This window comes from Chiloscyllium plagiosum, chromosome 7, assembly GCF_004010195.1.
Source record: "Chiloscyllium plagiosum isolate BGI_BamShark_2017 chromosome 7, ASM401019v2, whole genome shotgun sequence".
NCBI lineage: Eukaryota > Metazoa > Chordata > Chondrichthyes > Orectolobiformes > Hemiscylliidae > Chiloscyllium > Chiloscyllium plagiosum.
In genome coordinates this window covers 26,154,937-26,169,769 of record NC_057716.1, presented here as the reverse complement: position 1 = coordinate 26,169,769, position 14,833 = coordinate 26,154,937, and the positions used below count along the sequence as shown (strand labels likewise).

Below are 14,833 nucleotides of genomic sequence, written 5' to 3'. Positions count from 1 at the left end.
CATGGAGTCACCCAAGGCTGGAATTAGACCCGAATCCTAAACACTGTGAAGCAGCAGTGCTGACCACTGTGCTGCCCTAGTGGTTTGTCCTGTACATTTTTCATCCCTTCCTAACGAAGAGCACATCATTGCTGGCTTTGGGACTAGCTTTTATGGCAGAGTTGAAACATGAAGTACAACAGCCTGAGATTGCTGAACACAGGTCCAGGCTGTGCCATCACTCAAGTGTACTACTGAAGCAAGGCAACAGAATTTGAAATTTCTTTCTACACATCTGATTGATAATGTGAGCTAAAATGGTTAAGTTATTACCTAAACTTTCAGGAGGTGTGGGTGCAACTGCCAAAAGTCAGCATTTGTTGCCCATCCTCAAGTACTCGTGAACTCAGTGGCTTGCTGAGGGGCAATTTTAGAGGATAGTTAAGTATCGGCCACATTACCGTGGAACTGGAGTTGAGAGTGTGGTGCTGGAAAAGCACAGCCAGGCAGGCAGCATCTGAGGAGCAGGAGAATCGATGTTTTGGGCATAAGCCCTTCATCAGGAATCGGAGTCACATGAAAACCAGTTCAGGAAAGAGTGGTAGAATTCCTTCCCTAAAAGTGAACCAGATGGGTTTCTACAACAACTGAAGATCTTTCAATTCCAGATTAACTCTCCAGCTTCACACATGGGATTTGAAGCCACTCTTCAAATAATCTCTGTATTGTTATTCAAGTTACATTATGACTGCATCACTTCTCGTCTAATGGGACAAAAGGCTGCACTGACTTGGCTCGCATACCCCCAAGGAAGTCTCAAGACGATTATATGAGTTGATAGGTAGGAGTAATGATCTTTGGGTGCAAGGCTCAGAACAAAGGAGCATCACCTTAAAAAAAACTGGCCTTTCAGGGATGAATTCAGGTAGCACTGCTTCACACAGAAAATGGTAGAATTCAAAAAGTCCTTCCTCACGAAGGACTTATGCCTGACACGTCAATTCTCCTGTTCCTCGGATGCTGCCTGAGCTGCTGCGCTATTCCAGCACCACACTTTTCGACTCTGACCTCCAGCATCCTCAGTCCCCACTCTCTCTCAGAAATCAAAAAATAGTCAAGGACAGGGTGAAAAATGTCAAAACTGAAAATGATTGAAAACACTTGCCTTGCATAGGAATCTATGGTCACAGAAGCAAGCTGAGTAAACAGAGTTTAGGTACAGGACAATCATGATCTAATTGAATGGCATAAACAACTGAGGGGACTGAATTGACTGACATATCTGATGGAAAAATGTGGTGACATAACAAAGGAAAGCACAACTCCATTTAAAGGGTGGCTTGATGTATACATGAGGAGATGAAAAGAGAATTGTTAATTGAGTTTGGAAGAGATATGTTCAGTTTTTGTTTTCTGTTGAAGATGTCGAATTAAACATGCCAAAATCCATGTTGACAAATCCAGAAACAATTTTTGAGAGTACATTGTCTAATTCTCACCCATCAAAAACACCAAAGATGATGTCATAAGTTTTACATCCTCCCAACTGTTATTTTGGTTCAAAACCCTGAAGGTTTGAGAGAACTCATACGCAGTCATAGCTCACAAGGAAAACAAGAGAGTAAAACGGCAGTTGAGGTAAATAGGAAAGTGGAATGAGGCCAGAATAAAATCAGCCATGATTCCACTGAACAGCAGAGTGAGCTCAAGGAGCTGAATGGCCTTCTGCACGGTGGCACAGTGGTTAGCACTGCTGCCTCACAGCACCAGGGACCTGGGTTCGATTCCAGCCTCAGGCGACTGCCTTCGTGGAGTTTGCACATTCTCCCGGATTCTGCGTAGGTTTCCTCCAGGTGCTCCGGTTTACTCTCACAATCCAAAGATGTGCAGGTTAGGTGAATTGGTCATGCTAAATTGCCGACAGTGTTCAGGGATGTATAGGTTAGGGGCATGAGTCAGGGTAAATGTCGGGGAATGGGACTGGGTGGGATACTCTTCAGGTGCTAGGTGCGGACTTGTGCCAAAGGGTCTGTTGCCATGCAGTAGGGATTCTAATTCTAATTCTGCACTTATCTCATAAATTGATCAAACACATATAGCACTTCAGAAATGAATAGTTACACTTACTGAGCAAATGTTCTGTCCATTAAATTGTTGTCATTAATTTTGATGATGCACTCATTCTCTTGGAGTAAGCGCTCTCTTTTTGATCGGCTGTTCTCTTCAATACCACGGATACACAGACCAAGGAATCTGGAGAACAAATGACAACTAAAAGGTGTGTACAAGATTTGGAAAAAATAAATCTGCCATCTCCTCGACAGAATTGACAAATGCGAAGTGAAAAGGGGTACGCTACATCAGCTTACAATAAAGGAGACTGTCCTGTTGTTGAATTTGGCACACATACAGCTCTCCATTGTAGTTTTTGCAAGGTAGCACTCCCACCACCGAGTCACAAATTTTCTGGTTCAAACCACATTTTAGTCTTTGAGCACACAAAACCAAACTAATATTAAGGTGCAGTAGCACCACCTTCTTCAGGGCAACTAGGGATGGACAATGACTACTAGACCAGTCAGCTGAGCCCACATTCCATAAGCAAATAAAAATTAGTACTGAAGGGACTTACACTGTTGAAAGTGCTAACTTCTTGACGAGATGCTATCCGAGACATCACCTGTTTCCTGTCACGTGCCACTATTATTATTTGGCATGCAAGTAGCCCAGTTTTGTAACTCACCAGTTAGACACCTCATCATTTAGTATGTCTGATACAGCTGCTAGCATGCCCTCCTGCAATCTTCATTGACTTAAATGAAAGCACCAAATTAATGCCTTAGATTTGATGATAACACAAATATAGATAGGTGGAGAAGTTGTGAAAAGGACATAAGGAGTCTGAAAATGGATAAAAGACTGGTAAAGTGAGTAGGTAAAAAGTTGGCCAATGGGGTGCAATGTTGAATAGTGTGCACTTTCCCACTTTGTAGGAAAAAATAGAAAAGCTGCATTTACTTAACTGGAGAGAAATTGCAGAATTCTACGAAACAGAGGGACCTAGGTTTTCTGGTGCATGAATCATAAAAGTTAGTATGCAAGCACAGCATATGATTAGGAGGGTAAACGGAATACAAAAGATGGGGAGTTTTGCTGTAATTGTACAGAAGATGGGTCAGCTCACATCTAGGATCATGTGTATAGTCTTGGTCTCCTTAGTAAACAAAGGACAAAGTAGCATTATGCAATTTTCCTGCTCTTTGATGCTGCCTGATCTGCTGTGCTTTTCCAGCACCACACTCTCAACTCTAAAGTCCAGCATCTGCACTTTCACTTACTTCAGGGAAGATTCACTCAACTGATGGGATGAAGGGGCTATCCTATGAAGAAAGGCTGGATCTGTATCCATTGGAGTTTAGAAGAATAAGAGTTGATCTTAATGAAACATAAGATTAGATTAGATTACTTACAGTGTGGAAACAGGTCCTTTGGCCCAACAAGCCCCCACCGAAGCGCAACCCACCCAGACCCATTCCCCAACATTTACCCCTTCGCCTAACACTACGGGCAACTTAGCATGGCCAACTCACCTAACCTGCACATTGTGGGAGGAAACCAGAGCACCCGGAGGAAATCCTGAGGATATCTGAAAGGAAAGCTGAAAAGAAGGTTCTCTTCCTGGAAGGGACTTTTACTGAGGGAGTCAACTCAAAAATTAGGGCTCTCCCATTAAAGATGGACATGAACATTCTGTTCAGTCAGAGGGTCAATGGAATTCTTTCCCTAAGAGAGTTGCCCAAACAAGATGTTTAATATTTTTGAGTCAGATTTAGAAAGGTCTTAATTGTCATGGGTGCGTACGGCTATGGGGGTAGATAGGAAAGTGGAGTTCCCACTACAATTCAGTAAACCATGATTTTGTCAAATGGTGGTGAAGCCCGTGGCTCCTCCTAATTCATATGCTTGTACCATTTTGCAAAACAGCAGGGGAGATATCCCCAGAGTCTTAGTCAATATTTACCACTCATTCAACAAAACAAGGCTGATTATCTGATCTTGAACATATTGCTATTTATGAGAGCCTACTGCGGGAAATTTGGCTGCCATGTTTCCTACATTACAACACTGACTGCACTCCAAAAATACTTCATTGGCTGTTAAACACTTTGAAATATCCAAAAGTCTTGGAAGCACCATACAAATGAAACTTTTTTTTAAAGCACAACCATTCACAATTGGCAAGCTCAACAAAAGACAACAGTTGAAAGGCAAGCTTGGTCTTTCAGCAAATTGTTTTGGAAAATGATACTGCATCACATGAAGTAGTTTGCTTTTTATCTTTCAAACTGCCTAAATGAGTTTATCATAATTAAGTTCAACATACCATCAACTCCATATACTTCCTGATCCAACAACTGTAGCAAACCCCACTTTTATTTCGTACAATATCAAATAGATTCAATCATTTCCTGGTGTGTAAAATTTCAATTGATTCAACTAATGCCCATTCACTTTCACTGTATAATGAATCCAACTTGCACTGCAGAAAATTTTCTGCACCGAAGCATAAAGCATTCTTTAATTATCCACACAGCAGAATAAATAAAGTCACTCCTCTACCAAATCTAATCTAAAGTCAGCAGGTCATTTTATAGGTGTAATCAGTTTTGTGTAAAATATGTTTCAGCTAAGTGTTTTGGTTGCTTTTTGTTTAGATTGAATTGCTGAAACAAAAATGATTAAATGGACTGAGGTATTGAGATTACACATTGGCTGTACTGCTTCAGTATTTTGTAGAAACCCTGACACAAGCATGAAATGGAAATCTTGTCATGCGTTTTTAAAATTCAAACGTACATCCAAAATTCATGATGACAAACTGATTACAAACCCTTCACTAGCCTGGTCAAAACACATTTTAAGATGAAGAATGATAAAGACCAAATGATGTTCACTGCTCCTACCCTTGCAACACCCTTCCAACCCCCAGCAATCCACCCCAACAGTTCTCCAAACTATCATTACAGTCTTGCCCTGAAGGAAGTGACTTATAGTAAGTTGCATTACTATTGACATCAAATTCTCGACAACAGCTCATCAAACTCTTATTATTCATGCAGTTTAAACCCCAACTTTCATCCCTGCAACTTTGGAAAGCAGTTTCAATGGCGCGTAGCTTTCAGCAGCTTTAGCAGATTTACAGCCAAGACAAGCCACCACATGGTCATTTTCCAACGAGCATCATTGGACACTGAAAAGCAGCAATTTTGTATGGCCCCACCTCCCACCCAGCCACTAAGACCCTCCACCCCAGTTCCGCCAACTTTCCCAAACCCAGAGACCAAGTAGAACATCCCCATCCACCTCTGCCATCTCAGGTGAGTTCAGTTTTCATGTTTGGCAAAGACCAGTGATGAATTCTGCCCAGCTCAGCACTGAACAAGGTATTTGGTGGTTACCAAGCCACTGGTGAAGTTTCTCCTGATTGCACAGATAGAAATATTTTCTGGAAAGATGAAAAAAAAATTCCCAACCTAAGTACCTCTATACTGTCCCCAACCACCCCTATATTTTGCAGCATTCAATCATACTGGATTGTAAATTTTAAGGTTTATTGCAGCTATTGATAAATATTTTGTTTTCCTTGCACATAGGAAAAATCAAAGGCATGGAGAATAGACTGCCAACCAGATTATGATTTGTATTTCCTGGCTAAGTTCTGAAATTCGACTCCATGCAAAATGTTAAAATAGTTCAAGTGGCTAAATGGCTGCATTACTTACAGACAGCTTTGAGAAAGAAAGTCAACCTTTTTAAGACTCGGGTCAAATAGTATGTGCAAAGATCTTATAAAGTTAAATCTATTATTAAATTATTGCATCATAAACTTATAAATCCTAATTTAAACATTTATCGCTCACAGACCATTGCATCCCAATCTAATGAAAAGAAGCATTCAACTGGACAATGTCATAATTCAAATTAATGAATAGATGGCATCTTGCTGCAATTCAACTTCCCCTTTTGTTGGAAAATCTCTCATGTGCTGAACGGTCCACAGCATCTTGATTTTAACCCAAAATGCCTATGCTGTTATACGTGCAGGCACTGAAATGAGACAATGAGATGACATTGTGAAGACAAAGCATTCCTGTCCTTATCTGTTAAGGAACCTCAGTCAGTCGGATACGCATGCTGCATTGATCCTACTCCGTCGCATTCTCTTACTTTCTACTGGAGGCTGGAAACAAAGGGGAGCAGAAAGAGATACTGCACTGTCGGAGAATAGCTGAAAACAAGAGAACATGTGGAACCAGTAAAGAAAGAAAAATAACAGGGAAAGAAAAATAGAAAAGTGAAAGAAAGCACTAGATTGAGACAGAATGAAAAGGGTTGATTTGTCAAAGAAACAAGGGAAGGCAGAAAAGGAAGGCATGACAAAAAGGATAGAAAGAGAAAAAGATAATGTGTAAGAAAGAAAAACAGTAAACAAAGCCCAATGAACAAAGTGTGAGGGAGCCAGAGAAAAGAGTTGGGTTGGTGGTGACAGGTTTTGGGTGAGAGGGAAGGTGGGCTGGTCAGATATCAAAAAGGACAAAGTCATAAGGGAGGTAAGGATTGGGACTGATTCGGGAAATGGACAGGGTGGGTACAGAAAGAAAAGGGAAGGTGGGGTCAGCAAAGAAGGGAAAGAATAATTGGAAAGGAAAGAAAAAGTGAAAGAAAATGTTTTCAAAAAGATGAGAAGTTAAAATCTCGACATTCATGTAGGTTAGGGGCCTCTATTTCAGGGAGTATCAAGCACCATGATCACTGATGGAGCGCACGATTGGAGAAAAGGAAACAGTGAACGAAACAATATTATTAAGGCCACTTCAGTGCTTCAAAGGTATTAAATTTCCACAAGAATTTATTTCTTCAAATGGGAACCAACTTATTGCTAGAATTTTGAAAAGTTAGAAACTGCCATGAGTTTACAATTCAGTAAACCTTTGTTCTGAAAGAGCAGTTAATGTGGACACAACTATTACATTAAGCATCAACTTTTCCTACTTCGGTGGTACTTCCAGATTCCTTTTCAATGAACAAAACCATTTTTTATTCTGGAGTTAAAAGGAGTTTTATACCACAAATCCAGCCTAACAAAAGCCTTTTCACGAAAATGTTTTCAAAAAAAAATCACTGGCACGCTTACACCCATAGCCTATTCCAGCTGCAGTATAAACTTTTTCCAGTGACTCTCTACACTTTTTTTCACCATGACTTCCCTCTCCTGGAGGGCTAACCCAAGTTAGGATTATTTTTCCCACAGCAATCGGGGCAGTGTCCGATACCTTGCCTGCTTGGGCAGACTTAAATGCTACAATCGGCCAGTAATGGTCTAGCAGAGTACAGAGTGCGTTGTGGAAAAGCACAGCAGGTCAGGCAACATCCGAGGAGCAGGAGAATCGATGTTTTGGGCCAGAGCCCTTCATCAGGACCTGCTATGCTTTTCCAGCAACACACTCTCGACTCTGATCTCCAGCGTCTGCAGACCTCACTTTCTCCTAACAATGGTCTAGTAGTCCACTTTGCACCACTGCAGACAAAGTAGACTCTTTCTATACTGCCACATTATCAACTATGACATGCATCACAATAGAGTACAATCACATGACGACTTCCCAAATAGGGATAGCTGGAAGTGGCCATCTGTGCAACACAAATGTAACTGCACCATCTTATGGTTTAATACTAAGCAAAATTCAATTTATGCCACATTTGAAAGAAACACACTGCGGGCGAAAACTACAGATGGAAGCAAGTCAAAGTTATTTTGATACCAACATTAAACCAAACACATTGACCTATTGGCCCATGGTAGCACAAGACCATAAAACATAGGAATATAGGCCATTCAACCCATCCAGTCTGCTCAGTTATACCATCTGATAATCCTCAACTCCCCGTCCCTGTCTTTTCCCCATTATCCTTGATTCTCTTACTCAATAAAAATCTGTGTTTCATTAAAAATCCATAAAGCCCCAAACTTCTTCAGTAAAGAATTCCACAGATTCACTACTCTATCAGAGAATAAATTCCTTCTGATTGCTATCTTAAATGGGTGACCCCTTATCCTGAGGTTAAACCCTCTTCTGTCTCACCAAGGTGCAAAGGTCCCATTCTTCAAAACACCAATGCCCAACCTACTTAACTACACTTCCCAGGAAAATCCCTCCACAGTAAATCTGAATGCTTGGCAGAAACCTGCTTTGTGGAAACACTAACTATGACAAATTCACCCAACAGTGCTAACAAATATTCAAACATGTAGTGGATTGTTAAGGTTCTTATGTTCCTTTCCTATATTTTTCCTTTCCAGATAGTGAAGCATCACTGTTGTGTTATCACTTTAAATATGCTATTGAGTGAACACGTGAGCCAAGAACCAGGATGACACCATCTGGCCAGTAGCCATGAAGAAGTCCAAACAACAGCTTGCTAGACTAGGCATACGTACATTGAATAACTCCACAAATACTGGCATCCCGTCACCAGGTTCACACGTGCGCAGTACATGACACTGACCCAGCTAGTACCAAGCCAGCTCCTCGGGTGAACAGAATCCCTGACACCCCTGTTTACATCTGTTAGCCAGGACTCCATGATTGAACCAAGTTAACGACCCATTCAGGGAACTCACATTCTATGAGGTCCACTTGGTTAACCTCACTTCAGTCATAACATACATAAATTGTTCTTTAACTGCAAGTTATCAGTTTGTCTGTCAAGTAAACCAGGTTGACATTTTCAAGTAACTTGAACCTACGCTACTTACCAATCCAGTATGAGACTGGCAATTTTAGGTTAAGGAAACGACAATCACCATGAAGTAAAATCCGTTCAGGCTAAGTAATCATTGTTTGCTTACAATTCATCCAAAAGCAAACCAACAGATGGTTGGCTTGCATACTGACAGCTCGGAGACAGATAAGACACAGCTATGGGCTGAATTTTGTTTAAGGCATCAAGTCACAAAAATCTCAAAATACACATTTTTAGTCCTTAGTTTGTGCTGTGTTAGTGTCTAGGGATGGGTGTGGAAGAGTGGGGAGGGAGCTGAGAGGATGAGGACCATTGAGGCCTGACATTCCTAATGGTCAATACACAGTAATACAGGATTCGAGGGCATCTGCAACTCTAACACTCACACAGTCATCACCAAGTCACAGTTTTAATTCACAATTCAAGAATGACCACTTCAAAAGGTGGACTGAAGGGTTTATCACAAAAATGGCTCTGTACCTCAGCATGAGACACCAGTTAAAAGAGGGAACATGCTGGGTTTGTTTTTGCTTCAGGGGCACAGAACAACTTCAGTCTCAAACTCATTATGTGATACGAGGTTTAGAAATAGAGTTTTCTACCATGCTCTGGCATGGAAGAATCCTTAAAAGGGGGTTGCAGTCTTAAAGAGAAAGCAATTTGCACACGCACGACTTGACACACACAGGTAAAAGTTAAACATCTACAACTTGCATGATATGGTAAACAACTGAAGAGTGCTTAACAGGAACATCATCCGACAGAATTTGGTGTCTAGAGATTGAGAAGGCATTAGGACAGGTGGCCAAAGGTTAGAAATAGGTTTTTAAGGATCTTCTTGGTGAGGCAAAGATATTGACAAGATAGAATAGCATAGCTGAGGGCCGAGGCAGCCACTGGTCAACCGATGGAAAGTGGATGTGGAAGGAAGTATCACACCCTGGGGATTGCCCCCTTGGAGTGGTAACACGACCTCAAGTTGGGTTGGGAAATACAGTTTATGCTGATTGTCCTAGTTGGCCAGGCTTAGATCAAGAACTTCCTGTAGTGATTGGAACTAGGGTCAGGTGGATCTCATTGACTATGAGATCATTGATTGGGGTTGTTAACCTGGGACAAACAGGGAGCCCTGGCTGACAGATAGAAACAGGAGCTTCACACCTGCATGCACACAACATGGGTGCTGGGGAAAAAATAAGCACGACTGCAATTAGGCAGTAGTATGGGGGTAATTTAAACAAAAGAAAAAAAAGATCAGGAGTGTCAGGCATCCTGTTCATTCTGGGAGCTGGCTCTGAGGGAACTGGATCAGTGTCAAGGACTCTGCACGTGTTAAGGGTGACTTGGTGATGGGATACCGGCCTCTGTAGAAAAAAAATTCAAAATAAACAGGAGCTTCACACCTGCAAACACACACACACACACACACACACACACACACACAACATTGGTGTTGGGGAAAAAATAAGCACTACTGCAGTTAGGCGGTAGTATGAGGGTAATTTAAAAAAAGAGAAAAAAACATGAAAAAGAAAAAACATTCAAAAAAGAAAAAAAACAAAAAATTTAAACAGGAGATTAAGATGCAGAGAAAAGAAAAAGAAAAACAAACGAACAGGAGATTCAGAGGGTCTCCTCAGTCTGAGAACTAGCTTTGAGCTGACTGGTCAGAGCCTATGCATCGTGCACATGTAAATAAAAAGTGACTTGTTATGGCATACCTGCCTCTGTGCAGTTATTTGAGACAGAGTAGCTTTTGTCATTTCTACCATGTACAACTGAAACAGTAAGAACGAGACAGCGTTCCCAGGTTGAACGATGATGCTCCATTGATAGCATAAACTACACAATTGTGTGCAGCATAAAGTACATAAGAAATGGAAAACACACAAGTTACAATGTCACGAAGAATGATGAATGATCGACATTTTTCTAGCACCAATGCTAGAAAGAATTTCAGATCTGCAGGAGTCCGATTATACAGTGTTCGGGATGGCTTGGGGAAGAAACTGCTGCACAGTCTGAATGTAAGAGACCATATGTTGCGGAATCTTCTCCAGATGGCAGGAGGGAGTACAGTTTGAATGAGAGGTGTGTGATGCAGTGTGTGGAGTAATTGTCTGTAATGGAGGGAAAAGGTGACCCAATGATCTTCTCAGTTGTCGTCACTATCACTCCCCAAGCTGGTTAGTCCCAGGTACAAATGTAGATACCGCCCTTGTGCATTACTGAATGCTAAGGGAATGAAATTAGTTGTGTCGAGGGGGACAAATATTTCTATCAATACCTTAATAAAAACTGAAAGAACTGATGATGCCGTAAATCAGAAAGAAAACCAGAAATTGCTGGAAAAGCTCAGCAGGTCTGCCAGCACCTGCACAGAGAAACCAGCATCAACGTTTCAGATCGAGTGACCCCTCCTCTCCCTGAGGAAGGGTCACTCAACCCAAAACGTCAACTCTGATTTCTCTCCACAGACGCCAGCAGTCCAACTGAGCCTCACCAGCAACCCCCACTTTGCTGTCAGTACCTTGTTCAATGCTAAATTGAGCAATGTGGTTGAAGAGGTAATGAGTTCAATTTTTCACTGCATCCCTGCTGTATCAAAAGAAATTTTCTCTGAGTGCTTTGTTTAAAATTTATGCCTACACTTTCCAGGCAATTGGTAAAAGTTGTAAATGTAAAATAAATAAAAAAGTAATCCAATGTTTCAGTGATAGCAATATTTTAAACTCAGTCATTTATAGATGAACTTCTGTGATTATTATTGATCATCTGTTCATTCTGGTCTATTACTGATCTCTTAGTGCTTCTCCACTTTGCCCTCATTCCCTCCAAGGAATTTAACGTTAAGCCTTTACAGTCGATGTACATTAGATGTAAAGCCAAAGGCCAGGAGTCTTATCATGTTTAAACATTTTTATATATATATGAACATGATAGGGTGGACAGGGAGAGCCTTTTTCCAAGTATGGGGATGGCAAACACGAGGGGACACAACTTTTAAAGTGAGGGGGAGATAGGTATAAGACAGATGTCAGAGGTAGTTTCTTTACTCAGAGAGTAGTAAGGGTATGGAATGCTTTGCCTGCATCGGTAGTAGATTCGCCAAGTTTAAGTGCATTTAAGTCGTCATTGGACAGGCAAATGGACGTACATGGAATAGTGTAGGTGGGATGGGCTTCAGATTAGTATAACAGGGCTGCGCAACATCAAGGGCCGAAGGGCCTATACTGCGTTGTGATGTTCTATGTTCTATGATAGGCCAAATGGCATCCTGCAGGTTTGATCATTCAATGATCCCACAGGGCTGGATTTTAGCAGCATGGGGAAGACCCCGGGGAAGGGTGCCTTAGTGAACAATTGAAACTTCTTTCCAACCTGAAGTCACTTACTTCTCGTCTGCTGACAAGGTGTGAAAGGAGCTGGATGTTCCTATCCATTTGTCTCATGTGCATAAATCTCCTTTGGGATCCACTTTAATTAGCTTTGTCCCGTCACAGAAAATACTTCTAATGTTGTACCTTTGCCAGAACAACTGTCACATGAATAACCTTAGCTTCTTTATCTACATCATCATTGGTACGGTTATGCACCTAGGCACACAAAGGCTAATGGGGGATTTAAAAAATTGCAGATTACACAAAATTTACAGCACAGAAACAGCCCATTCAGCCCAACTATCATCTGCCTGAGTTGATGATCCACGCAAGTATTCCCCCAGCTCCCTTTGTCTCATCTAATTCTTACACTTTCATGTGCTTAGCTAGTTTCCCTTTAACTACATCCATGCCCTTAAAACTAACCAATCCAGTTGGTCAAAGCTAGAGGTCAATTGAAAGATAGACACCAGAGACTGCTGGATATTTATAAATTGATTGAAGCATTTAGAAGCAAGCCAGGTAAATGGAGTGAAGATCAGCCAAGATGTGATAGCCTGGGAAAGTAACCATGATAATCTGAATGGCTTTTACTTGTCTCTACAATGTTAAATTTTCTGAGATGCTCTTCAATGATGTTCTGCAAATTAAAGCAACTGGCTTGTTCAAATGCCAAAGTCTCTCAGCATATTTGTTTAGGTGCCAAATTCACGTGCAGTAATTTGTACAATGTGGAGTTCTTGCTGAGGGGTTCACACTGAGCATTAACTATCTTCATTTTAACAGAAAAAGACCCTCCACCCAGTTTACAAACAAATTAGAATTGGCCCTCCATATAAATTCAACAGAATCCACACCTACCAAACAGAGAACTTGACTTCTAAAATACTTAAAATAAAAAACAGCAATGTTACTATTTTCAGGCAGAGCGTTAGGATAACCTGAAATGCATTGCATGGAAGAGTGAAGGGGGTGGATTCACACCAATTTTCAGAAGGAATGTTTGAAGAGGAGAAATTTGCAATCTGCAGGGCTATGGGGCAATAACAAGGGCAGGATAATGAACAAGATTGTTCTTCCAAAGAACAGAGCCTGGTACAATGGGCGGAACCACCTCTATGCATGGTATAAGATTCTGTAATTGTGCTGTTTACAGAACTGTTTCTTCAGCACTTTGTGAAACAGATGAAAATACAAACCACAACTATGGAATGAAAGTAATAGCCAGTGGTGAGTGGCATGGGGAAACTATACACAGAACAGAAAGTATGGAGTCATTCAGTATGATGACATGCATTCATTAAAAAGCAGTCATGCACGATGACCCATTCGTGGGTTTTACTGGCTTGTTTCCCAGAAGAAAAATTAACCCAATGCACTTATATGGAGCTACAGAGGATTTACAGCTTAGAAACAGGCCTTAAGACTGGCTCCACCTAACTCTTGCATTGGTGTTTTTGCTACAAATGAACCTCCTCCCATCCATTTTCACCCAAAACCCATCCGCACAGCCTCCTACTCCTTTCTCCTTCATGCATTTATCAAGATTCTCCCCAAGTACATCCATGCTGTTCACCTGAAATGACTCAACGTAGGAGTGAAGTTTCTTGTGAATCCCTCAGTCATTACCTTCTCTGGAATGCCCCCTAGTTTTTGATTCTTCCATATCTCCTTTATGCCTATCCTATCAAATCCCTTCATAAAATTTTAAAAATCTTTGTTCAGCTGGCCTTGACCTTTTGCTTTTCAGAGAAAACTACCTTGCTGCGTCCAGTCTTTCGCATGCAAGGTTTAAACAAAAAAAAATTATGTTAATTTGAGATGTTTATCCTTAATGAAAGCGATGAACAATGGAATTGGGAGCAAATTTCCAAAGTCATTGTGCCTTAAATTGCTAATTTCACTCTTACAGCCTCAACAGGTAATTGCAGCAACACCAATCTCACTTGAGGCTAAATTGTTATGGACTAGAAACCAGTAACATTCTGTAAACATACATATTGACAAAGAAACAATGCTTTATCAATAAGGCCTGTAGCCGACCTCACTTTATTGAACCAGTGCTCAGCTGGAGAAATACTCATGTTGGGAGTTGTATATCCAGGGCACCATATGGATCCTTAACCCAGGGGAAACAATCTCTGTGTAGTTTAAGTGTAGATGCACTCTTGGATACTTTACCTTCCACTCAGTGTAGAGTTGAAGGGTACTACATGGATTCCCAGAGGGCCACCGTCTCCAGAAAACTCCACCTTCTTTGTCAAATCACTGCCAAAAGAAAGACAAGATGGATGAGGTTACACCCAACAACAGCTGTGATTCAACGAAAACCACAGACTTTTAACCCATTCTCTCCAACAAGTAACAGAATGGAGTGACTAGATTATAATGCATCTGTCAGGGCCTTAAGGATAGTGAAGAAAAAGGATTCAAAAGTCAGTCAAATGCAAATAAAAGGAACAAAGACCAGTGAATAACGATGTTGGAAAACAGCTAGGCATTTACAACACGAATGGGTACAATTGAAACTATAGTTTTGGTCTACAGTCAACGTACTCAAAAACATGAAGGTAGTAAAGTCTCCTTACAATGCAGCACCATGACGGAACATCAGCATTGAAGCAACAAGTGTATATGTGTGGCAAGGCAGACAGAGAAGTGAGGGAGAG

The 14,833-nt window shown here is 41.1% G+C and overlaps 1 protein-coding gene across 5 annotated transcripts in view; it reads right to left on the bottom strand.

Moving 5' to 3' along the window:
• Positions 1-14,833, bottom strand: part of LOC122551426 (partitioning defective 3 homolog B-like) — a 979,113-nt gene that overhangs the window by 522,046 nt on the left and 442,234 nt on the right. For all 5 annotated transcript variants that reach the window (XM_043693310.1, XM_043693308.1, XM_043693311.1 and 2 more), the window contains exons 6-7: positions 14,346-14,432; positions 2,107-2,232 (exon numbers count right to left, since the gene is read on the bottom strand). In XM_043693310.1, the coding sequence (XP_043549245.1) occupies positions 2,107-2,232; positions 14,346-14,432 (213 nt within the window). The remainder of the gene's footprint in view (positions 1-2,106; positions 2,233-14,345; positions 14,433-14,833) is intronic.